This window comes from Sturnus vulgaris, chromosome 4, assembly GCF_052056855.1.
Source record: "Sturnus vulgaris isolate bStuVul1 chromosome 4, bStuVul1.hap1, whole genome shotgun sequence".
NCBI classification, from domain to species: Eukaryota; Metazoa; Chordata; class Aves; order Passeriformes; family Sturnidae; genus Sturnus; species Sturnus vulgaris.
The window spans coordinates 27,806,548-27,834,534 of NC_142246.1; the positions used below are offsets into that span (position 1 = coordinate 27,806,548).

Genomic DNA, 27,987 nt, shown 5'->3' on the forward strand with positions numbered 1-27,987 from the left:
TATGTGGACAAGAAGAGACAGATAATATACCTTAACTTTCACAAGATTTTCGAGTGTCTACCAAAGCAGTCTCATTTGAAAGCTGGAAGTATGAGCTGGAAGAGCAGGTGTTGAAATGGATTGAAAACTGTCTGGACTAACATAATTCAAAATTGTCAAGCCATTAAAACTGACATCTTAACTAAGGTATCTAGTTCAAAACCAGCTTATTTATCTCTTAGAGTTTTTAGAATGTGGTGGAACTAATTTGTTCTGATTTCCTAATGGAATCTGGACGGCCTTTTTAGATGCAGGACAAAATGGCTGAGAAGATAATGTTAAACATTGCTGAACGCAGAAGACCAGTTTTGCACTCAGCCTGAGGAAAAGATAAAATTCTATGAAAACTGGAATCAGTGGTATTTCAGGGAGTTCTCCAAAATGCAATGGATTGGGAACCTTTGGAAGCAGATGTATCTCCTGCTATGTGCACTGAGTCCTACAAAGTGTAAGAATATCTTGTGAAGACATCAAAGAAATGCATAAATTCAAGCCTGAAATCCAAGCAGGAAAAAGATGGTGGCTCAAAGTATACCCTTACAGTTGCTGCAGATGTGACAGATTATCTTGAAATATTTTCCACAGACATCAAGTAAACAAACAATGGCAGCAGAGGGAGATGGTGGTGCCATAAGTAGTAATAAGAAATTTCCATGGGTTTCCAAGTGGTCTGAGGAAACTCAATTTATGTTTGTGAGAATGTGACACTATTTACAAGTGTACAGGACTGAACAATCCAAACTTTTAGCTTAGTAAACACCACACAAGATACCATATATTTAAGCTTTGGCTCTCCTGACTGGTATGAGTGTTATGAAATTCCTATTCATATTCCTGAATATTCCTAACAGAGCAGTCCTGAAGTCCTGGCACTAGAAGCATCTGGGTCTGGAGAAACTGTAAGTTGTTTGCATATACACAGAAGCAACCCTGGCATATAAACAAATACATTGCAGCAAGTTTCCTGATTTTGTTTTTCTCCTATGCTGAAAATTCCATAGTTAAGTTATGAGGAAGTTGAGACTAAGGAAAATATATCACAAAAGACTGAATTAGTATTTCATTACTAGAGGGGCGCTTCAGGATAGCCTCTGTCTTCAACAACTGTGTTCTCTCATGTGAAGCTATAGAAAAGCTGCTGCAGCTACAGAAGCTTCTGGCTTCCATTAAAAACCAAAATGTTCTGAAAGCAGTTAGATACTGTTTAGACCATCACTGATTAAAAAGTACTGAAAGTGCTGAAAAATATTATATCCTGTTATTCCATTTCTTTTGGAAGCTAACACATTCATGTATTGTAAAATTCAAAGGATTTCAACAATGTAGCTAGCTTTTCTCCTCTTTCTTTTCTTTTCTTTTCTTTTCTTTTCTTTTCTTTTCTTTTCTTTTCTTTTCTTTTCTTTTCTTTTCTTTTCTTTTCTTTTCTTTTCTTTTCTTTTCTTTTCTTTTCTTTTCCTTTCCTTTCCTTTCCTTTCCTTTCCTTTCCTTTCCTTTCCTTTCCTTTCCTTTCCTTTCCTTTCCTTTCCTTTCCTTTCCTTTCCTTTCCTTTCCTTTCCTTTCCTTTCCTTTCCTTTCCTTTCCTTTCCTTTCCTTTCCTTTCCTTTCCTTTCCTTTCCTTTCCTTTCCTTTCCTTTCCTTTCCTTTCCTTTCCTTTCCTTTCCTTTCCTTTCCTTTCCTTTCCTTTCCTTTCCTTTCCTTTCCTTTCCTTTCCTTTCCTTTCCTTTCCTTTCCTTTCCTTTCCTTTCCTTTCCTTTCCTTCCTTCCTTCCTTCCTTCCTTCCTTCCTTCCTTCCTTCCTTCCTTCCTTCCTTCCTTCCTTCCTTTTTGTTTCTTCCTTTCTTTCTTTCCTCTCACAAAAATTCCATGAAATAAGGTAGAAGAGAGCAGCTAGTCTCACCTCTGTGTCTTATATGCAATTATCTACCATGCATTTCAAAGAAGTAGTCTTCAGGAGACTAAAATATTCAGGAGAGATTCAGGTTGCAAGTCAAAGTATTTGTAAGTAAATTAATTTATTAAATTAATTTAAATAAGCCAGATAGAAAAAAGAAAGAGAATTTTGTGTAGGTCCTCATGATGAAGGGAAAGAAAAATAAATCAGTATTTCAGCTAGTTGTGTCTAGCAAGTCCTCTTGTGGATTTGTTTAATAATGTGACTGGATGCTAAACAGGAGAGAAGAATCTTCATACCATTCCTGGGCTACTCTGGTCTCTATCTCACTTCCATTTGTGATGAATGCTTCAGACAAGAGTATAGCCAACCTTTTGTCCTTTGAAAACCCCTGATTAGCCAGGGATAATCATTCTGTTCCAATGCCTAGAGGTGATGAAATAAAGTGTGAGCTTTTATTTTAGTTCTTATTTTTCTGAAAAACTAAAGCAAGGAAGTTGCCCTACTGATTGCAAGTTGCCTTACATACTGATTCATGAACAAATCTCAGTCTTTTCAGAACCTAAGAAAGAAATTACCATGGATGGGAACTGTTGGAACAAGAGAGACTTCTGAAATCATGTCACATCTTTCCAAAGACATGGAAAGATGGATCCAATCTTGTTTCCTAAGAAGTAACCTAATTTGTTTTAAAGACTTGAAATAACTCCAATCTGCAACTTTCTCTTGTAAATGGTGCAACAAGTAACTGCTCTTTTTCCATTAATGTAATACAAGGTTGAACTTTTAATTGCATTCTGCAGCAAATGACTCAATCTTCTTACGCCTTTGCTGGCAAGACTTAAAAGCCAGTCACTCTTAGATATCTTTTCTACATTCCTACATACAGTTATCAAACCACTTGCTATACTTTGGGCTGATTCCCAAGTGCTTGCCAGGAATGAAAGATATGATATACTTACTATAAAAGCATTTACTTCTGAAGTGACAAAATTGACCTCTATTCCATCTGTAAGTATTTATTTAATTTGAATTACCGGTGGATAAATGAACTTTTCCAGGAGTTATCATTGATCATGATCCCATGTAAAACCCTGAACACAGATCTAACACAGTAATTTTGTTAATTAAACTTAAGAGAAGTCAGTGGGAAACCTTCCTTGACTTTAACAAGCACTCAACCCTTTCCTAGATCACTGAATCACTATCTTTCCATATCTTTTCTGACTTCAAATGCTAAATAAATTGATGTTTCTTTGGTCAATTCAATCTCACTTTCATCAGATGCTTTATTTGCCCTGTCAGTTTTACAAGCTGCTACTGAAATGAAGTTTGAGAACCAATCTTCCATGCCTGGGAACCAATTGAATGTACCTCATTAAGAGGGGTCATGACATGCCTGTGTCATGTTGTACCTCATGTGAGAAGGAAGCAAACTATTCAGCCACCTCATGCTCAGAAAGACTTCTGTCACCTAAGTCACAAATCCAGCAAGACAAAGTCAATTTCCTACTGCCAGCTATTGAAAAGAGTAATAAAAAATTAATTAACCTTTATAGTGATTAGTTAGAGGAACCAGGTTAAAAGCTATCTTGAACCTCTTTTTAAAATGTCTAGTAACATAATACAGCTTCTGATACCAAAACTACCTGAAAGGAGGCTGTAGCCAGGTGGGGATCAGCCTCTTCTCCCAAATAACAAGCAGTGGGGTGGGAGGAAATGGCCTCAAGTTGCACCAAGGGAGGTTTAGATTTAATATAAGGAAAAAAATTTCCACTCTGTGTGGTCAAGCATCAAAACAGGACGCTCAGGGAATTGGTGGAATTACTATTCATGTAGGTGTTCAAAAAATATATAGAAGTAGTGTTTGGTGACATGGTTTAGTGGGGGAACTTGCAGTGTTAGATGGTTGACTATTAGATGATCAGCCTTAATGATTCTATTATTTCACTTGAAAGTAATTTTATCAAAGTAATTTAACATCTTATTGAACAGAATTATTTTCTATGCATTATGCAAATTTTGGTGTGAACAACTTACCTATTACCTATAAAGGAAATTACCAAAATCTTTTAAAATTACTTTATTTAATCCAAAATAAAATAGGCAGTGGAGCAGCAATCCTACAATGAAATGTCTCTCTAATTTGGATGAATTCCTCCTGCAGGTGAGGAACACAGCTCTCTAGCACAGTGAGATCAGTATAGTTTTAATGAACAGCTGATGGGGCCAAGACTTGGGAGAGTCACAGCCAGAACTGGTAAAATTTTCCTCAGGAGCTGCCTTTTAGTGGAAGGACAGCTGCAGTATTTGGGAAAATCTTATTTAGCTGACAGTCAATTCCAGAGTATCTAGAAACTGATAGAGCAGATGTGTTTGTTGAAGAGGTGGAAAAGAAATGCTTGGTAAACACCAGAGCTCACAGGGCTGCACATTCCAGCTGGCCTGCACCAATGCCTGCAGGAGTGGGAACTTTGTCCATGCACATAAACAACCCTTGGGACCAAAACATAGTAACAGTGTAATTACTGCTTTGATAATAGCTATTAGAATTCAGTGAAAACAGTAAGAAGAGATTTAATAGCTCATACAGCTTCTGTGGGAACTTCAGATGACCACACAGACCTCAACAGGAATTAAGAAAGAATTTCCCATGCATTTTATGGAAGTTGCTTATTCCATGTGGATTTACACAGGAAGGTGATTTACCAGGGGGAAGAACTGAGTCAATTTCTCATTTTGAAAGGTGATATTGATAGTATTTTTGGGGTAAAATTTGCTAATAGTACTGTAAGGTCACAAGGCAGCATGAAATGCAAATTTGTGCCTTTTTTTTCCCAAGTAAATCTTAACGACTGTCTGCTAGAAGATGATAATGATGTGTGGAAGAAGATAAAGGTATAATTTTTTCACACAGATTAATGAAAAAATCCACTCTTTAATAGCTAGGAGAGAGAACCTTTAAAAACCCCTCCAAACTAGGAAAAATTACGTGCAGATTTTTTTCTTTTTTATAAATTCCTCAATCCACCCTGTATCAATAAAAATAGCCTTGCATTTGAAATCTCTACTAATTCTTCATATACACTTTCATATACATATCATAGCGACATATCATGTGTGTTTATCAAATGATGCTTTTACATATATTTGTGCCATTTCCATAATGTTAAATATAAATTTTCATTGTATTTGCTGTCTAAAACTGTTTGAATTTTCATTTGTAGATAGTCAACACCTACCAATTTCAGATGAAAGTTAGCAATCATCATCTTCATATTTCACCTAACACAGTCCAAATCCGTACCTTCATTGCTGTTGTTTTATTCCCTGCTTCTGATCTGTACTCTTACAAAGACTGTGACCATGCTTATTTGTTTCTTTCTCACAGTATGCCTTCTTTCCTGGATCAAAAACATGCTCATAGATGCCTTGTTCACTGGCTTATTTTGTCAAATACAATTGTTGCATCCAGCAATTATTTCCCAAAAGACATATAAGTATCTTTTCCCATGTCAAATTCTGCCTCTAGCCCACTGTTATTTGAAGACAAGATAATGAGAGAGTGTTTTTAAAAATGTTTTACTCATTAACAATTCTGTGATTTTTTTTGTCTGTCTCCTAGTGTGAACTGCCTTATCTCGGTCTTTAGACTGAAATCTTCTTGAAATAGGACTGTTACTGAAATTAAACACCATACTTGCAGCAACTGAAAAATAAGAATAATGGTAATATTGGTAGCCTGCTAGTTTTTTTACTTTAGTTCTCATCAAGATCATGATTACACTTCACAAACCTATTTTAAGTAGTGACAACATTATTTGCATTACTGAAGTACTCAAAAGCCACAGACTTGGACCACAACCTCGTTGTGCAAGATCCTGTACAAACAGGGCAGAAGAATTACCCATACACCAGGAGGAATGTAACCAGCATAAAGCAACAATCCTCATGCAGACCGATGTGGGAGTACAAGGAAAATGATCGTTTGTGTCATATAAATAACATTCTAATTATTCTGGGAACACTGGGATCTTGACTGATATCAAAGGTTTTCAGATATTCCTGCAGAAGAGTACAGTACTGAAAGCACTTGGAACAGTCAATGAGACAGCTTTGATGATGTATGTGGACATGACCCCCATGAGGAAAAGAGTGAAGGATTCCAGCCTCCTGTGTTTTGGTTTTCCTCACAATTGTGACTCTTACCCTATAAGTATTTTTGTGAAGCATCTGGGCTCTCATAATCCTGAACATTATAAAATATAGAATATTTTTGATCTAGAATATTTTGGTGTTTTTTTCTTCATTAACGGTTTCATCTTTTAATTTTTAGTGAAACATGAACTATTGTTATCCTTCCCTTTTCCCTATTTCCACTTTCCCTTTAAAGAGGATCATCCATTTCCAAAATATTCAGCCCCTTCAGCCCACTGCTACTCCGGGGGTCAATATGCCCTTATGCCTCTTTTCTCTTTTTCTGCTTTCATATGTAAAAGGATTATGAAAAATACTGACAATTCTGGAGCTTTTGGAGAAATTTTAAATGCAATTTATATTCTTCATGGACTATACTGAAATGCCTATATCTTGCAGGAATAAGATCTCTTCTAAAGTTCTATTGCTGTCATAAAGACTATATTTGTAAAAATTTGTGAAGTGTCTGAATACATAGTACAGCTCATAAAAATATGCACTAAAGATTTTACTGTATCATGAATGGCATAATTGCTACATTAACCAATACTCATTAGTAGCTTCTACTGGGTATCTAGTTACAGTCCACAAGACTGGAGCATGTTTTTTGTCAGGCATGTTTGCATGCTGAATTTGTTGCAAGATTAGAGTGTGAAATGCCAGTTGTTTCTCTGCAATCTTTCACAGGATTATGCAGCAATGTAATATACTCATTGTAATGCAGTTATTGAAGGTAACAGTAATAGTCAAAGGAGACTTAACAGGAAGAGGGCATTTCTTAGCAATGTTATCACTGTGACTTAACAAAAAATGATTTAGAACTTAAACCGTGTACGAATGTGCTTACATTAATACCCATCAATGACAAAACACAGTACCAAAAGCATACAAGATATGTTAACTGGAAGGAATCTTTTGCCTGTGTTGTGATTAACCCCACCTACACCATTTGCAAGAGATTAAGGAAGTTTAGAATTAGAAGACACATGTGTTAAGGAAGGATGGTAGCCCAAAAAAGCATTCTTACAGGCAGACACCGATGAAATGCTGCCTTGGAATTCGTGTATCCCAGCTTTCACTCCACCCTACGGGTAGCCTGGGCAGCAGCAGCGGGAGATCTGATCAGGCTCACGTTCTGCAGAGCCCTGCAGCAGAACCACTGATGACCCCGAGTGATTAAGGGTCAACAAACTTTAGCCTGAAGCAACTGTTCTATGAACTTTGGCACATTCTGAGTTGGCTCCTGCTGGTTTGTTGCCTTTGGCCCTTATCTTGCAGTTTAGCAAGGATTGTGAAATTCTGAATAAAGTTACAAGACATATCGGTTCTGTCTCAGTGACTCAAGGTCTTGCTCTTCAAATGTTCTTGGTCTTCAAAATTCCTTTGGCAAATAATCTCATCTATCAGTTAAGCATTTTCCAATAGGTGTGTCAAAAGACCCCTCAGAAAAAAAAGAGAAAAATTTGTATAACTATATAAAAATAGAATTATAAATATCATGTGGGACTGGGACACATTATTAGATATTCTCTGTGGTAGCACTTTGGAAAACCTACCTGCAGCCTGTGTATGCACAAACTTCAGCCCATGACTAAAAAACTATGTTTTGAATTCAGTACTGTGTGTTGTGTTCAGATGGATGAAGGCAACAACTACTCCAGAAAAGTGCAAATATCTTTGGGACATGAAAAGAAAAAGAAGAAAAGAGCAACATACTTTTGGAAGTACTTATAAACCTAATTCCATTGACTCCCAAACATTTACGTTGTTTACAGAAGAGAAATTTTAACATAAAGTTAACTAGACTTCTGAAATTATTGTTATTCTTTCAAGGCAGGACTTAGGCTCTTGGAAGATACTATAAATCCTTCCTTATTAAGGAAGAGAACATATAAATCCCCAAACTCCTTTATTTCTTGGCAATATTTCACAATATTTGACAACCACATGTCTTCCTGAAGTGCAGAAGGGCTTCTAGGTAGATAGGTTCTCTGAATTAGAAAAAAAAAGAAAAGAAGTCCATCTTTTCCTTATATACAATCCATATGCTCTGATTTTTCCCTGTATTTCTGTATTTCCAAGACATTATCCACAGGATGTTCTAAACTACATGAGAAACCTGTTAAAGATTTTTTCCTTTCCTGAGAATACAGAGGTTTTAAAATACCATGAAACCCCTAAGCATGTTGAAACATCACTCTGTGTTGGCAATAGCAAAATTAGATCTTTCTTGAATTGCTTTTGTATTGGCAAAGCAGCAAAAGAAGAATTAGGCAAATTGCATGTGACTGTATAACAAACGTCCACAATGAGCCAACACAGTTCTCGTTTAATGGTTTGAAAGCTGGATATGAAATTGGCTCTATCACTTTCTGTCATGTTTTTTGCTATCTGCCTTACAACTATCACCCCGTGGATTCTCCAAGCAGATACTGAATTGTTGAATTTAATAGCAGAAAATTAAGAATTTTAAATATTAAACATATTAAATATTAACTATTTTAAATTTAAAATATTGATATCTGAAATTTCCATCAGGCTTCCAAGGACACCAATCTCAGTCAATCTCATGAGGTGTTTTGAAACTCACCACGTTTCAAAGGAACAGTAGTATATTTAATCCCACATAATCTTCCATTTATTCACTGATACTTGTAAGCTGTGTTCACACTTCTAGGGCTATAACACTGTGGTTAAAATATGCTGGATTATGAGTGATGGCTTTGTATAGAAAGTGCTTTCTGAAGGATCACACACTGAGTGATTAATTCCATCATCTACTCCTCTCCCTTCTATGAAATTAAACCCTACTTGGGTTTCACATTGCAGTCTTCAGACTCAGTGGCCTACAATTCCTCACTAGATGTCTCCCATGTCCAGCTTTTTTGTCACCTATCAAACTCCTGTGGGAGAACAAGCTTCCCAGTCCAGTGCCATTCACATACAGACAATATTGTCTTCTCAGAATGGGAATTCAGAACTTCAGAATAACTTTGGGAGGTCAAAGGATCTCCTATCTTTCCATCTCAAGCAGTACCCTGCTTGCCTTTCTGTATTCTTCAGGCAATACTTTACTATTGTTTTCTGTGTAATATGTGCAGTATTTAAAATACAGTAATCATATTTCACCATTTATTGGGTGACAGATACAGGGATTATCAAGTACCATTACAGGTTGTTTGGATTTTACTTCTCTTTTAAAATCAGGATAGTACAAAAATGTCATAAAGACAGTTTGGTAAGAGAAGGTAAATAGAACAAACTTTCAGAGCACAAACTATGTGTTAGGGAATAAAAACAGACAAACTAAAAACCTTGCTAATCACTGTGTAACACAGAAAGGTTCTTCAGTTAGTTTGAAGAAAATAAAAAAGTGGCAACACACTGGAATGTACAGTTTCTATTAATAGAAAGCCCCACTAACTAGAAGCTCATGCCATGAAATTAACAATTTACAACACCTTCATTGTATAGTGCAGTGCAGAAAGTGGAAGGTTGTTTCATTTCTGTATTTCCAGACGCGTGTCATTTCCAACCCCATATTTAATAGTGTGTAACTGCCTGAAGGGGAGAGATCAGAATGTGTGGCATGTCTCACTGAGAGGAATTTTGTGCATTAAAAAACCCCAAACCACACTCTTTCAACTATTAAACAGAGAGCTAACCAAATTCCTTGCTTCCACCCTGACTTTGAAGTCCAAAAAAAAAAAAAAAAAAACCCAGAAAAAAGAGAAAGAAAAAATAAAAAAGAATGGCAAGAAAAGGAAAACAAAAAGGGGGAAAGCAAGCAAGAATTGAGACATGGAAGAGAGTGAGGGAGAGGTGGGAAGAAGGAGACCTCAGGAGGAAGAAAATTCCTTACAAGAGAGGTATATGTAAACGACAAAAAAACCAAGGTTTTCCATGATGTCACTCACAGCATGTCTGTGTCTGGAAAAGTACTTGAAAAGGCAGACATGGATTTGTTCAATTTCAGTAATGCAAACTATTCATGCCACGTTTTCAAACCATGTTCCAGAAGTAAAGAATACTGTGTACAAGGCAAAAAAGAAGAAAATTATTTATTTGTGGCCAACAAACTGATTTTATCAAGCTGATACTTTAGGAATTGTCATTTCTTTTTTACTTTTCAGAATCAATTTTTTCCCCAATTTCCTCCTGGTTTACAATCTGTTCCCTCCCCCCACCCTGCTTCTTGCTTTTTTCTTCTTTCATCTCTCGCTCCCTTAAAGAAGTTGATGCAAGGTTTTTTCCTTCTTTCTTTATGTATGTGCTTCTACTTTCCTATGCTCTCCATCTACTGGCAGAAAGATTAAACTGTTGTCACTGTTTTTCTAACTCAAATTCTGTCTTCATTCCCTCATTCTGGGTGCCTTTATTTGTCTTGGACTCTAGCCCGAAATTCTTTCTTAGATAAAACACAGGAAATTCTCACCAAAAGACATATTTACATATTACATTGTTTCTTTCCCCTTTAATACAGCTTTTCTTTCTTGAGGTTTTGCATATTCTCTCTTCAGCTAAATACACATTATTCCCCTCCCCCTCTCCTCCCCCTCAAATCACACTTAAAATAACAACAACTACAAGCAGAGACGTGAATTTATGGAGACTGAATTCAATACTAGCAAGACTGACAGCATAAACAATTATTAGTGATGTACTTGTCCCCCAGGGGCACTGGTCTTCAGTCCATGGCTGGGAAAACATCAAATACCTATCTTTGCACTAAGTGCCAATATTCTACCTTGTTCGATTCACAGGCAAACTTATTATCCAGCTATATATCAGAAGAGAAGAAAATCAGATGCTTCTAGAAATGAGCAAGACTGTGTCTGCACAACCTTTCCAGTGATCTTATTGGGAGTGACCTGGTGAAAGACAACCATGGAAAATGCAGGAGGGAAACTGTACTTTGGAGCAGGGCGGGTACAAGTTGGTGTAACTACAGTGACTTTTCACAAGATGCAGAGCCAGAGTAAAAGTCAGAAATGTGGAAATTGCAAAAAAAATAGAAGGAATACAGGAGAAAATGAAGAAAAAAGAAGAAAAAAGAGAATAAAGGAAGAAGAAAGAAGAAACAAAAAAATGGAAAAAAAAGTAAGAAGAAGAAACAGGAAAAAAGACACTTCAATGATTCAGGAGCATAGTTAAGTTAAAGTAAATAATAATTTTAAAATAATTCTGATCTTTCCTGTTTTTATATACACAATTGTGCCAAAAGGGATTTAAATTTCATAACATCTCAACATGGGCCAAAATCACATCAAGCACCAAACTTTTGGATATGAATAATAGAGGATTACTTAAAAACAGCGTTACAGTAACACTATAATGAATAGAACAATTCCTATCTCTTTAAGGCAACTTTTTTTAATATTAGTTTAAATGATCACTAATAGTTATTATCACCTTGGAGATTAGCACAGCAAATACTCAAAGCAGTAGGTTTCTCAGTAATTTTTTGGCAGCTCAAATATGATTGCCTGCAATCATTGTGTATGTCACCTCCTTTACATGGCAGTACTGCATGGGACACCTGGGTTTTTTGAACCTCCTTGAATCACACAAAGGAGGAGACAGAAAGCAACTGCACCTCTAAATCTAAGCATTATCTTACAAATGAACTCCTGAAATGACACAATATTTTCCATCTTCAAAACACTAAATTCTTTCCCATCTCCTGAATTGCTGAGGGATAAGGTAAAAGCTCTCAGTCACAAGATGGTCTTCAATCCGTGCTATTTAGTTTGACTGCTTCTCTCCCAGTGATCTAAGTCCTGGAGATGTTATAAGTACTCACAGAGTCTGATAGAGATACAATGGATTTCTTCATAGAGCTATCCAAAACCAAAACTAGAGGTGTCCTTGGCAAATTACGAGTTAATGAACAATTCAGCTTCTAACAACAGTTTGTCCCAGCTAAAAGTCCTGTGCAACACTTTTGGGCTGTATAAAGTTGCAGCCTTTTGTCACCTATTTGTCTGCTGGCAAAAAGTTCAAGTCTTTTCATAGCTTTAAAGCCCCTTATCCCCATTTCCCACTAAATCTGTAATCTAGCTTTCTGCAGCAAGTCTTCAAGTTTTCTTGCTTTCCATCCCTTCATACTGTCAAGCAAGGGGACCTAGTGACCCTTTCTGAAAGTCTACTCTGGGGGATTTTGAAGGTATCTTGAGTTATCACCGAACAGGATGGGAAACAGTCACAAATGTATGAATACTTCATTTTCTATGGTGTTTATTAAAGACTTTCACACAGAACTTTTTTTCTCATTTTGGCACAGATCATCAACGTTGTTTTAAGGAATTACATCATTAAAATCCTTATGCTAGTCTGCATGTGGTGTAATTAATCCCCCATCATATTCTCCGATTATTTCCTTTCAAAGAGGTAGAATTCTAAAAATGGTGAGAGGTACAGATGTAATAACTGATGCAACATATCTCAGTACAATTTTAACAGGAAATTTCAGATTCCTTCTTTTCAACAGTTTCCCAGAAATGTTTGGCATTTATTACTCGCTGTGAAAGACTCTATCAGGCATGATGCAGAGAAGACGTGTCACTAGGAGAACTTATGTTGAAATAAAACTCAGTGCAAGAGAAACAGCTTCCATGTAAGAGAAACAGCCCAGAAAAGGCTTCCATGTACAGCTGTCAGTGGTTCAGAGCATGTCTGTGGCTGTGTTGGATCCATCTAGATTACTTCCCTCTCCCCAGACCTGCAGTAGACTAGAGGATGTGTATAAAAACATGGAAATCCCAATGACAAACTGTGATTCTTGAGTAAAATACAAATCCTTCATTAGGACTTCATTGCATGACTGACAGTAAGCCTGTGATGATAACGTGCATCATTTGTTGTTTTGATGGGTTACAAACTTTTTCCCAGAAAAATGCCTAAGCACGATTGAGATCAATTTGCTTTCAAATTCCACAATATCAGTAATTTTTAATCCTTAAAAAAATATTGTCCCTTGTTTTTAAGAAGTAGTGATTACTTGCTGTGTACCTCACCTTTCCAGTCACATTTCCTGCGGTGATCATTTTTGCAAGTGTTGGCTGATACTAAAAGAAATGCAATTCCATACAGATGTATACACCTCTGCATTGTAGCAATTTAAACAACAAAAAAGTATTAATAAAACTTTTCAATGCTTGATGGATTTTGTTTTTCTTCAGAAAAATAAATTCTTAATACCACTGACATTAAGAAGCAATTTATGTGAGTTGCAGAAATTTTTGCACTCACAGGCTTCTAATAAAAAATGATTTAAAAATTTTGCCCATCTTTCCACACACATGCAACCTGAATGCCATACTCCATCACAGAATTGAAATTCTTCAGTGCAGAAATGCACTATATAGATTACATACCAACAATGAAAATTTGCAAAGTATTTAAAAGAAAAAAACCAAATCCTAGTGATATAAATGTCATGTAAGCTTTTCTTGGCTAGTGCTGAAAAAGAGTTAAAATTTCATTCTGACATACAGTTAAACATATTTAAGTAACTTCAGGAAAGAAAGGGAAACTTGGTAGGGATTCAACTCAGTCCATATGGAAGAGTACAGAAGACAGACTTGAACTAAACTTATCAGGCATTAAAACTGGACAACAAATGGGAATATTTCATGTAGCCTCTGACATTTGGAACATATTATCATGGAAAGCAAAGTCCGGCAAACTCAAAAATTTAAGCTTGACCAGCTTCATATCAGAGTTGTTTAACCAAAAAAAATGCTGATAACCTGACATTATATCAAACCTACCATGTCAAGAGAAACTGAGCCTTCTACTGTTGGCTTCAAAGAGAAGGAGGTTTATGGATGAAGAATGATATTTAATTTTTTTAAAGCGTAAATACACCTAGGTTTCTAAACAGCATAGTTTTGCTTTCTTCCTTCCCAGCTTTATATCTAATGATAGTAGGCTGAATCCCTGTCTTCAATACTGCTAGTCTACAAAATCAGACTGTGTATGATAAAACTGAGTATTCAACATAGTGTTAATGCATATATATATATAAAAGTTCCTATTTTCTGTGCTTTGAAAATTCTTTAGGCTCTTTGTCTTAAACCAAGGGAACATCAATGTCCATCTGCTGTTACCATCACCCTAATATTTAAGTACCCTCTAACCTAATGGTTGGAAATAGCTTTTAGAAGAAGTAATTTGCTCACAGTTTTCACCTGGAAGATTCCATAAATGAGACAGTTTAGGCATATCCACAAACCATTGGAAGGAGACAAGGCTGCCAGGAGACTTATCTGGCAATATGTGTGCCGTCATGAGAAGCATCTATTTGCTTGAAAGGAGTGCAAATAACTAAACAGGTTATTTAATCCATGTGTAGAAGATAAAAAAATCTTTTTCCTCACTTGCAAATTGATGTCTGCATATTTCTTTACTTTTCAAATATAAACATTGCTTTGGGAACAATTTCTAATTCAATAAGTGACTTAGAAATTTTCACTTACAGCTTTTTTCTTCAGTCAAAACATTTTGTTATCAAAGTTACAATATGTCATTTCTAAATATAAACTAAAAATAGACTATGGTAATTAATTTTGAACTTTAAACCTTTTAACTGCTGCATAATGCCTTAATTCTGCAAAAACGTATCTGCCTATGTCCAAGTGCTTGATGTCCCCCGTGCAGTGCCCCTCATCTAAAAGAGCAAGACACCAGGTGGCAGCATACAGTGGAAAAAATGTACGTGACATTTCTAACAGCACTATCAATTAGTGACGTTACAGCTGGAGAAGTCATAAACTTTTTCTTCAGTTTATAAAAAAATTATTATCAAACATAATCAGATGGAGACAGTGTTGAAGACAGTGTCAGCAACTCTACAAAAGGCAGAAAACATGAGAAAAAAAACAGTATGTAAGCATGGCTGCTCTAAACAAGTTGTAAGAAAAGATAGAAATGTAAATGTACAACTTGACATTTTGGCAAGTCTCAGAAGTCTTCACACTTAATACTTCAGAAGCTGTTTATTTATTTAGATTACCAATATTTTGTTGGGATTGAACTTGGAACCGAGAGAGCAGAGAGCCTAATACGTGTTTTTCCTGGGTCATGCTGTACCTGTATAAAATTGCAAACCTTTCTTTGCATTGTGAGTTTACATTGGTCACTCAGGATTCAATATTGAGGGAGAGAAAAAGTAGGAGAGAGAAAGACTGTCCCTGACCACAGCAAAGGTGACACCTTTCAAAGATGTCATAACTTGCTTATTGCAAAAAAAACCCCTCACCTTTGAGATTTACAGTGCTTAAAAGACTGCCCAGAACTCATTTCATTTGAGATTAAATAAGTACACTTAGGATTAACATAGGAAGAGATACTTAAAACAGAAGAGAGATCCCTTTGGGGAGAAAAAAAAATTTTTGAGAAGTTCATATAACAAATACAGCATAATCCTGCTGTTTTCTTATACATTATTGGCAAATGTAACTTCATAGTATTTTACTTTTTGTAGGGTAAAATAATAGGTTATTAGAATTCAAATTAAATTATGATTGTGTGAAAAGTTAATTTCATAATTAATTCCCTTACCTTGTTTTCTAAAACACTTTCTTTTAAACATAGATATGAAAGACAATACTAAATTAATCAACTTGATCAGGTTCTGAGAAGAATTTTCTTATCTTGTATTCACAAAAATTTTTAAATTTTAAAGAAACAGTGTTTGAATTAATGTTGCACAGTAAGGGTTTTTCTGATGCTAACCAGATTACCTTTCAGTTTTGCCTGAATGAGTAAAGTAAGAATTCAAGGAATACTAAAGTGGCAGCAAAATTTAGAAGTTATACGAGGACTTTGATAAATAAGCAATTATAACATAAAAGTATAATTCAAAGACCAAAATCTATCACCTTTCAAATTGCATGGCCTGCTGCTAACGATTTGTCAGTACAAAGACACTGATATATTCTGTATGTGTCTGCATGCCTCATACTCTGCTGAATTTACTATATAACCTAATGCAGTACAATGTGTAAACATTTCAAATCCTTGAAATAATTTGATAATTCCCCATCATTAATTTTTGATTTGAAATAAAGGTCTCCTTGTACTTACAATAAATTTTATCTTCTTTCATAATTAAAAAACAGTACAGTTAAGAAGCAAGAAACTTGAACTCTTTCTTAATCTACAGATCTCAAAATTATTTTTCACAGAATGATTTGGCTTTCTTTAAAAAGCCCAGATTTTAAATTATATGATTATGAATCAAATGCCCATTTAGTTAAATTATTTTAGTACATATAAATTAAAAGTTTGCAAATCTGTCATCTAGATGATAGAAGTTTTTGTCCCAATCCAGTAACAAGATTTGTGAAAGTGGACTCCTGAGCTCTTCCAAGGCTTCAGTGTTACCAGCAGCTATGCCTGAAGCCCATTCCAGTGCTCAGCCAGACCAGGTAATTTTATACTTGCAGGCACAACTGATGTCTTAAATCACTTTAAGAATTGAATGCATCTTAAATAAATTATTATAGCTAATCTGAAAAACAATCTTGTCCTAGGTACCAGCTATTCTGGTGATAATAGTGCTTGATTACCTTTGTACAGTGTGATTAAGGTTAACTTGGACACTGTTGAAGCAGGAGGGATAAGACTGCCAAGGCAAGGGGTAGAAAATAATCACGGCTCGGTTTTTTATCACCTGAACAGAAAATAAACAGGCTTTGCAGAGCAGATGTTCAAGGACAGAATTTTGGCCACAACTTTTAGGCCTTAGTTGCTGCTGTCCTTTAGCCAATTTTTGTACGGAGGAAGTAAAAGAAAAAAAGGACAATAATAATTGATTCAAGTTCTCCTTAACTGGTTAGCTTTTAACTGGGCATTGGAAAAGGATATGCTAACTTGCCTTTAGTTATTAATAAGTACTGTAGTCCCATACTGTTTCTATAACAATAAATCCACATTTAAAAAGAAATAATTTCTGGTCTTTATTGTTAAGAATATTTTAATTGTCCAGATGTGTAGCATTGGTTTGTAGAAGGCAATGACATGTAAAATATTTACATTCCTTTCTCTCCAAATCCAGACAAGACACTCCCTTTTTCCAGTGTTTCTCATGGCCGCTGGGGCAAAAGACTGTTGATTTCTTATTTTTTTAACCTGATTTCAACTCTCATGTGATTAGTGCTAGCCAAGTATATATCCTCAAATGTTAATATACAAAAATCTTTGTCTATTTTGGAGACTGATTAATAAACCTCCAGAACATAAAGATGTGCCAGTTATCGAAGCATGGGGTTGTTTTTACTCCATAAACATAAGTAACATAAGGATGCCAAAATTATTTCTTACTATCCCATCCCAAATTATGCAGCAAATGTATCTATTCAGTCACATGAATCCTTATTTTTCCAAGGATTGTCCATATAAGCAGCTTTCCAAACATGTACAATTTGTGGCTCAAACACCCCATTGGTCACATGATGCTATTTCACCCTGACCATGAGATATAACAGTGGCATCCTAAATTTAGGATGGAGGTTATTCAGCTGTATGCTTCTCACAAGCCCAAAATATCAAGTACATCTGCATATCAAAGGCCTTCACGCTGCAAACTGCAGAATCATAGAGAAGCCTTTCCATAATGCTCTGTGGAGAATCCTGTTCTTCCTTGTCATGCCTGTATTCAGAAAGGAGTTCTCTGTGTGTGTGAGCATGCAGGTGTGTGATTATACATATGGATATCTACTGTACACACAGGCATTCACACTGACAAGAATGGGTTTGACTATCCAGAAGTGAACCTTCATGAAATGTAAAATAACTTGTGCATGAAAATATACGCACATAACCTTAATTTTATTTAAAATCTATTCTAAAATCTATTATTAATTTGCAGAGAAAATTCTATTTGACACTGAATTTTAAATACAATCCTTGTTTAACATTTTATAAAATATTCTCATGAATATTTAAAATGTCCTGCTTTCCATAAACCAAGGAGTGAATCATTTCCACTAGGACTATCAAACCAATTATGCTCATGGATATGCCAACACATTGTGACACTGTTTGCAATTGTTTGGTTTGAATCCATATAAAGCTGAATGAACATGAATGGGCGTAGTTTGTCTGTACACAACTTTTCTATCTATGAACGATATCATAATATATAATAATGAGATATTAACTGTTAGTTAATAACTTTTACAAGTTCTTTATCAGGAACCAGATCCAAACTCATGTGTCCCTGTGCTGCCTTGGTATTCCCACTACCCAAGTCTGCATATGATGTGGTGTTTAACTTTGCAGTCTGACTTTGATGCAGTCAACTGTTTGCTATAGCTTGTTTAAAAATACCACAAATCATTCCATAGTATAACTAATCACTCTTGCACTCCTGTTTACATACTATTAATAAACACAACAAAAGAAGTTGTCCTTGGAGACTAAGCATCTGGAATCCTCAGAGATCTGCAGTTACAAACTCCAGAAAGGGAGTAAAATCTTTGAAATGGTCCATTACCATTAGCTCACTGAGTTTCAAGTGCAGAATAATTTCATTCCTATAGATAGTCTGACCAAAAAATGCCCAAACAAAATCCAAATCAAAACTAGAGAAGCAAAAACAAAACAAAAATTCCCCAAACCCTCAAAACGAAAGTCTCCTTTATAGAAGAACACCACATTGTGGATTTTCAGAGGAGACAACTACATGGATTGCTTGAGGGTCTGAGGAGCTGCTGACTGCAACATTTTCGAAGAGAGTTGTGTTTGGAGAAAATGTAACTTAACTTATATAAAAATTATAAAATCATATAATAAAATATCATTTGCATGTATGTTCAGCGTGACATATTCATCACAGCAAAAGTAAAAAAAAAGAACAAACAACTTGCTGAAGCTGAATTAACACATAATATCTAACTCCAGGAAGTGACCCACACTTTTGCAAAGCCAGGTGTTAAGAGTTCCCCAAATACTAGCAGAAAAACTAAAATTTAAATGGACATTTGATACCTTAAAAAGGGAAAAAAATTCTGTGTGCTTCTCAGGATCTGGTAAAATGGGATAATACCTTCCAGCATAACATATGCACTTATTTGAGAATTTGTGCTGCTATGTATGCAGTGACAGAGTGCAGAGCTCTCTATTTGCTATAGTTATGCACTGATGATAAATTACAAGTGAATTTATTTTTGTACAAGTGAACAATCCCAAATGTAAATGTTTATTAAAACTTCTGTTAGCCACAATCAAAGGCATTAGTTAACTTGCTATTATTGCAGTGCAGTAAATGACAGGTGGCCTCTATTTTACTTTTTATAGACTTGTTCTAAACATATATTTATGCTAGCTACACTTTTTATTTTAATTTTTTTTCCCAGATTTTCTGCCAGTCTGGTCACCAGAAGCATTTCAATAAGTGAACAGATGGAGTAGGAGTTATGCTAAGACTTTTCAGCAGAGAGGTCTAGATTTCTGTGCCTCTTGAGGCAGTGGAAACAGCAACTTCAAGAGGGAACAGATAGTATGTCAGGAGTTTCTAGGACATGCGACCACTTCTGCACACTTTGATGGCTGAAGCATTATGAAGAAGAATTCTTCAAAAGATGCAAAACAGCAAAAGAAAGATCCATGCTTCTCATAGTTCTGTGTATCTTTGAATGAATATGGAAGGAGGTTCCTTGCCATATCAGGCCAGCCCTTCCTCACCACCTAGCATGCACTGGGACCGGCAGAAAAGCGTCTGCTTGCTCACAGGTTCTCCTCTGATCCTAAGCATCTGGAACCACTTGACAGATTTTGCTTTAGAATGACATTCTCAGATCAGTAGGGTAGCAGGGATCTTCAACAGGACTAGAGTGACTGGGTTTGGACATCATAAATCAGCCACACTTTTTCTCTGGCAGCATCCTTAATGAGATTTAGGAAATGTTCTGAGTCATACAATTTCAGAAAAACTTACCTTTCTAAATAGCATAGCTCGTATAAATTATTTTCTCATATAAAAACACAGCTTATAGTAATCATCAGCTGCTAATAGTGTGGTTTTAAATGTGAAACTTCTAGTATTGCTTGCCACTAAAATGGCCCTTTGAGACCACTTGCACTTTTATCCTCAGTGTCACACATATTCTGTTGTACAATCCAAGTAACAAATAGTATAATTTTTTTTAAATTTCACTTCCAATCTTAAATCATCATAGAAGTTTTAAAAAATATAACCTCACCCCAGCCTTTGGTTTAGCTCCAGAGCTTGCTACTGAAGAGGGAGATGCTATGTCAGGAGCATGGGTATTAGAAGACAAGTTTGTTTGCGAGTGATTTACTGAAGCAACATCCACTCCACTTTCAGAACCAGATTCAACATCCTGTAGAAAAATATTGCAAGGCTCTTTAGTAAATGTGAATGTGAAATAAAATCATATTTCTGCTAAATAATGGAAATATTTAGGCAAGCTCGCTTAAATACATATGCTTGCTGCCTTTTTCAATGTGGTGATTTGCATTAGCTGCTGTTCTGAAATTATCAATCACTACTAACATCAAACCTATAATTCCCCTAAAGGATAGAATGCAAGGTAAGAAAAATGAGTTAAGGGCCGCAGAAGTTTGACATTTTTCTCTGATATTCAGTATTTCCTGTGTGCTCCCACCTTCTGTCTCTGCAGCACTGCAAGCTAGTGAACATCTGTAAGCCATTATGCAGATGAAATGACTTCACCATCCAGCAGTTTATACAATTCAGAGGTACAGCTCTTTAGTTTTTTTGAATCACCAGACACTTATCAGCCAAATACCATTTCTGGTTAAAATACCCTTACTTTTAATGACACTGATTACATTCCTCTTTCTGAGAATAAAAAGAAGACATACAGTATGTTTTATTGTTGAGGAAGTAAAAATTTAGCATATGCTTGATTTACTGCATAGGGTGAGGGCAAGGGATTATACTGTTTGCAGATAAATTGTGACACATCTGGCAAAGACCTGGCTATGTGTAGAACCAGCCATATATTGTCATATACTGTCAGGGCTATTAGATGAGGTTCAGCCTGCATGAATAAGCTACACAGAATGCAAAAAAGTCACCTGAACTCTTAATCCCAGAAAACTCTGTGCACACAAAGCCTAAGTTTCCTAATGCCAGGTTCCTAGAACAGGTGAAATATGGGGCAGAGTCATCTCAGGGGCTCTGCTCCTGAACTGAAAAGATATACCACCCTTTGATTAATTAATTCCAGTTAAGTCTCTGGTCTGCCAAGCCAAAGCTGCCATTCAGACAGGTGCCTCTATGCCATGTACACTAGTGTGTGGTGTTCTGAAAAGGGTCAGAAATTAGGGACAAAGCCGGGCTCTAGGTAGGATCTTGTATTTGAGTCAGATATTTCCTGCCAGTGATTCGTCTACAATGTGAAGCACTGGAAAATGCAGCAGAGCCATGGAGCAGCCTCTGTAGCAGTTGTTTTGGCTACAGCTGCTCTCAGAATTTTCTGGTTTGCAGAGCTATTCTGCCACAGTGCAGAACCATGATCCCTGCTGCATTACCCAGGTTTTTACATCATATTCAAATGATTTCTTGCCATAAAATAAATATGAGCTTGAACTCAATACTTATATATCTTGAAAAACAGACCTTTTGATCTTCTGGTCCACAACAATCAAAGGTTCAAAAATTCCTAGGAAATCATTGTCCATAGATAGCATATATTCCATGTTTGATGCAAGCTGTCTTTCTGCAGGGCTGCTTTGCAGCATGGGAACAGGTACCACCTCTGATTACCAGGCAGAGTTACTTATACACATTGCCTCTACTCCATTTATTGCTGTAAGAAATTAGCTAAAGTGCTGGCATGGATTGGCGAGATATAGAGAACAGATGTTAACATTGTATTTCAGGTTTCCCGTGTCATCAGTGTTTAAGGAGATACTGTGAGAACATTGATATTCAGTGGGAAAATATTTAATGATGAAAAATGAAATAATGTGATTTCCTCTAAAAATGACACATTATATAATTTTCAGCTGACCAAGCCCAGTGAAATACAGCTTTTCTCACCTACAGACCACTCACTTAGCAATAATGAAGCGTGGCTTTCAAAGGAAAAACTCCTTGTTATTTAAAAGAAAATATCACTAACCAAAACAAATGATATGAATGCTAGTCTAGAGATCTTGGGGCAGTGTTTCTCAGGTTTCTTGAACTGAAAAACAGCTGGAGCACATGTGGGTGAAGTTAACAGGAAGCCTGCACAAGAATACCTTGGATCAGCCATTTCATGTTCTGCAGAGTTACAAGTGTATAAACACTTTACAGAAAAAAAAGGAATGCATCAGTTATGTTTGTGAGCTGTCCCATCTCCTTTTGGATTACTCTCAGCAAAGAATAATCCTTTTAAGTGAATAAAACCACCTCTACACTAAATAATTCAAGTTCTGCCCAGAATCTTACTTTGAATGACTAAGGACTTTTTTGCCTTCCTCTAGCAGAAAAACAAGACCTGTAGCTCAGACTTACTTTCAGTTCTACGTAATGTCAAATGACATATACTTGTGTTCTGAGACTGGTGTGACCCGAGACCATGCTTACTGCATTTACAGTAGGTGATAATTAGAGATCCAGACATTTTCTGAATTTTGTTGATCTCGTTTTGTTTTATCTGGGAGTTCTGAAGCTCTATTTTACGAAAGGATGCCAAAAGGAAATAATGGATGCCAATATTATTGCCTTCAAAATATATATATAAATAAAAAAAATGTATATATATGAAAAAAACAAAGCAAGTAAAATTCTTTACAAAAAGAACCTTAGTTCTAAACCAAGGAGCTGAAAAATGTGAAGAATGAGAGAAAAAGGTGAAGCAAAAAAGATTCTATTTAAAATAATAGTAAAAAAATTGACCAAACTGGCTTACAGGTATATGCCTTCGTTTGTATGTCGGGGTGCTGGATGGTGAAGAGCCTGCACTGAGAGCATTTTCAATATCCTGGTCAAGCTGGTCCAGTTTCATGATTAACAGCACCATTGAATCCAGTCGTGAACGATCCCGATCTTCTGTTATTTCCTATGGAATAGAAAATACAACTGATAAATCTAAAATGGTATTAGTTGGAAAGAATAACCTTAAATTCTGAAAGCTCTGTTTCTTAATTTGCCAGGAAAGCACACTAAATAATAAGCAGAAATTATAAAAAAAAAAAATACTGCTTTCTGTAACCAGCTTACTGAGTCTTCATGTACTGCTGGGAAAATATTTTATGTTAATACTTAAAATACATCCATTTATAGAAATTAAATTTTTCTAAAGCACAATTGTTTGGAATAACTGCATCATGTACACATACTTTTAAAATAGCTATGGATTCTAAATACTCCTCAAAATATTCATCCCAGATTAATTAACTTGATTGTACAAGTAAAAATGATGAAGGTTAATCTGCAATGGAAACAGGAGAAGAGTTCAAAGAAGCCATTTTCCAGATGAGGATAACCTCAAATTCTTTTCTTTTTGGAACTCATTAGTGTAACTCTGTTTTGTCAATTTGTAGCAGAGATTTCTGCCTTGATTGAAAATTCTTGATACACGTGAGATACATCAGGGTAATAGTGAACACAGAATCATAGATCGTCTGACTGGAAAGAGAGCAGGATGAGGGGGTATTCACATCACAGCCCCAAACACCTAGTTTTTGCAGCTAATTTCTCTATACTCCATAGAAAAAGGAGGCAGAGCAGATCTTCAAAAGTGCAATTCAAAGCAAGATCTTCAATTAGATGGACTAAAAAATGCTCTCAAGGAGTTCCTCCCTTTCCCTTTTATATAGAGATTGAACACAAATGCTAGATAACTAGCCTGCCTCAAAATTCAAGACTATGAAAACCTCTACTAGTTCCAGTAGGGATTTTCATAATTTGAACTTAGAAAGTACGAAGTTCCATTAACTCAGTTGAAATATTTTTATAAATCCTTCTCAAGATATGGGTGCAAAGATGTTACAATTGCATCATTGTGCCTAAGAAGTAGGCAATGTAAATGTCTAAACTAGCCTTTTATTTTATAGTCACTAAACAGTTTTTCAGGCTCCTCTTGTTAGGATTTCATTAGCAAGATTTTCGTAGACTGCTTCAAAGGCACTGCAAAACATGAATTAGATGATTCCTGCTAGAATTAAAGGATATGTATAGATAAAATAGTTGTAATAACTACACTCTACATGATCCTTAGATGAAGACAGATGTGATGAACCAAATTTTAGAAAAGTAGAAATACAAATCTGTCAGTCCATAGCAGTTATCAACAATATACAATGCAAAGGTCAAACCCAAGGAAACCGTGTATTTAATTTTGTATTACAACCTCATATTTTGCATAGGGTTTTTTAAAAAGCTGCTGAATTTGCAGGATCCTCTGATGAATTTGAACTGAATTTAGAGTGATTGTGAGAGAATATGACCTAAAAGTATCTTAGAAATCACCAAAATGGTTTAAGATTCACTTTTTTTCAAACTGAAAACACAATGCCCTGAATGATTCATTGCCACTGCACGGATCTTCATTTTAACTGACGTTCATTTGATACCTGAGGTTTACAAATGTCAGAACAGTTATTTCATCTAATCTTCATGGGTACAGAAAGCCCAGTGGAGCAGCTGAGTGTCTGCTAACAGAGTAGACAGGAGCTCTTTTGTGGCACAGACCATGTTTGCCATGGTGAGCAAGACTGTCACCAGTTTACACATCAGGAGGATTCCAGTGCTGCTACTAAACTAGCTTTCTACACATTACTCACTGTGCTTTTATTTCTATTGGTTTTGCTTGGAAAGACACCACTGTAGAGGCTAATCAACCTAAAATTAACACTTGATTTAAAAACCAGAAATTCATTGCCACACCACAACAAAGGAAGTGGTGATGGCTGGGTGGGGTTTTTTAGTGTGTTTGTTTTGAGTTGTTTTTGGTTTTTGTTTTTTCTCAAGTTACAGAGATATGAGGCATTTCACTCAAGGACAAAAAAAAAAATCTGGAATTTACCCCTAGCAAATTGATTAATCCTGCCAAAATAATATAAACTTGCTTTGTATAAAGCAGATTGAGAATGCTGGAGAAGAATCTGCTGAAATGGAGATGGCAAAATATTGCTCAGAGTTATACTCAGGCTTGACACGATGTGCTGGCTTTGCAGGGAAACATTGCTTTCATAAAACAATAATATTATCATTATGAAATTTAGCTATTCTGTTTAGAAGTCTTAACTTTGTGGTTCTGGCTGCTGTTCACATCAACATGGGAAATGTAACATTTTGACTGTAGCTTCTGCTTCTACAACTTACTAAACACCTGCTTTGTAGGGGCACTATCAATTTGTATACATGTAAGTCTAAGCATTATGCAAAAAATTAAGACATAAAATAAAAAAGGCTAATCTTGAGTTGGAAATTCATCACCACATACAAAACAAATATTATTATAAGTTTAATTTAGGTTTAGACAGTTTTAGCCTTGACAGTGTCCAATAAATTTCCAAGAGCTTTACAACTTTTTTGCCTTTTTTGTATGTCTCTTTGGTGTATACTGAGATTTTATTACTGAAGTATGATATGATCTATAGCCAGCAACGTATTAGCAACTAATTTGTTTTCTTTTGAAAACACAGTATTTCCTTTGCTTCCAGTCTTTCACATTATTTCCCACTGATAGCTATTTACCTTCCAAATTAGAATGTGAAAATATAAATTGCATTTATAGAATTATACAGAAATCCTACCTTTACCATTACGAAGTCAAAACTTGGGCATTAGAAGGTGTCTGGACAAAGAAAGCCCTTACAACTGTAATTTCTGCCTTAAGGCATTTGCATAGGGCAATTCAGGCATGCATCCCAAATATAAACAGTAGGTCAAACTTGAGATCTTATTTGTCTGGAGATTTTATTTTTAACATGTCTCTACACAAGGAGGAAATAGTTCAGGTCATGAACTGAAAAAAACAATATTGCTTTTAATTTGTATCCTCACTGGTGTGATAAAGAAGCTAGTTAAATTTGAATATATCCATATGTTTAGAAGAGAAAACATTATAACTCTTCCTAGAACAAAGGATGCTTGAATTACGCCTAAATTATAAACCCAAAATGTTTTTACAAGGAAAACAGGCTACAAGTCCTGTTGCTATCATCAGCAAACAACGTTAATAGAATGAAAACATTTTTGAGAACATGCCTGCAAATGGGATTTAGCCATTTTTTTTAGTCACTTTTGTGAATTTAAAGCTCATATCATTATTGACAAGAATAACTTTACATTTTTCCCCTATGTATTCCCATGTCTTCAAGTGTTTGTGTGTCTTTTTACTACCAAGTTGCTTTATGCAATGTGTGAGAAGACCTGGCAATTTCTAAGCATAATGTTCTACGCACATAATGTTATAATTTTTTATTTGAACACTCAATGAATAAAAATCCTGTATGAAGGCAGCATTAATCAGCATATCGCTAGAAAGAACTTGCCCTTTCCTTTTTATTTATGGTTTCAATAATTTCCTTCTCATATTAGCAATACATTACAATTGCATTAACCAACTCAAACAGAAGAAACCAATTAAAGGGTATGACCCTAAATTTGGATTTAATACATCCATTCTGATTTATCTAGGCATGGCAAAATGGAACTGGATGCATTTCACTTCCTAGCTCTCTTAAACCCTGCATTTCTCCAAGTGTATTTTTGACTTTCACCTCTAGCCACTGCTTGACATCATACACACAGACCCTGCTGCAGTCCCTCTTCCCACATGCCTCTTTTGGCTGAGTAGAGCTGAAGCAAAGGGTACTGAAAAGGGTTTAGACTGTCAAGTGTAAAACCTATTTAATTTTCATAGCAAAAACTTTGTACAGAAAAAATTGTTACTCAAAACTGAATTTGTGCTCTCTCCTAATACCCTCAGAGGGATTGAATCACTTCCTCCTCCCCAGTCGGTTCTCCCTTTGAGAGCATCTGCAGATTCCCAGACTGAGTGTCAGTGTGGTCCCCTGGGGTTTAGGAGGGGAGAGAATATCCCACTCTAAACATCCCCCTGCTAGGACCATCGGGACAGCACCTCCTTCCTGACACTCTTGTGTCAAGATGCTCATGATTGCTTTGAAAAGGAAAACTTGGATTTTAGAAGCAAGATTTTTACACAATTTAACCAAGTGAGCTGGAGTACTCGCAAAAGAAAGGGAGCATTTGTGGAAAGAGCTGGCTGAGTTTTGCCTGGTATTCTTGATCTGCAGCCAGCTGGACTGAGTTAAAATTTTATATTAATGCTATATATTTCAGAGGCATTAAATTACTCATTCTTATCTTTCCTTGCTAAAAATAACCTTTTTGAAAAAAGAGAATTTTATTACTTATTACTGATTTAATACTATACAGTTTTTCCTGGGAAGGAACAAATGAAGAATGCAAAATATGTAGTTTTGAAATTAGTCTGATGATTTTTTACTAGCAGATATGCAAATAAGTTGTAATTTTCATCCTCCTACATTGGACTGTAGAGTTCACAAACTTTGAAAAATATCTAAGAATTTTATCTTTCTCTAAATTTTACACTATACTGTACCATATACCTGCCCATGACAGGAGTTTTGGAACTAGAAGATATAAAAGGTCCCTTCCAACACAAACCACTCTGTGGTTCTATTATTAGAGTCCTATTCATTATGGGACGGATTGCAGACAGAGAATATTAAAACAAAAGGTAAAGCATCCTGTTCCTTTTTGACATAAGACACAAGGCCTAGACACCAGAAAAATCACAGTAAGATTACTATTACAAGTCATATTTGAACTAATACATAGAACAGACTGAAAATGGAACAAATAATGTAGGCTGACACTGG

At 35.7% G+C, this 27,987-nt stretch overlaps 1 protein-coding gene across 1 annotated transcript in view; it reads right to left on the reverse strand.

Moving 5' to 3' along the window:
* Window positions 1–27,987, reverse strand: part of DLC1 (DLC1 Rho GTPase activating protein) — a 216,252-nt gene that overhangs the window by 141,804 nt on the left and 46,461 nt on the right. The window contains exons 3-4 of the mRNA XM_088163409.1: window positions 23,022–23,171; window positions 20,337–20,477 (exon numbers count right to left, since the gene is read on the reverse strand). Of these exons, the coding sequence (XP_088019535.1) occupies window positions 20,337–20,477; window positions 23,022–23,171 (291 nt within the window). The remainder of the gene's footprint in view (window positions 1–20,336; window positions 20,478–23,021; window positions 23,172–27,987) is intronic.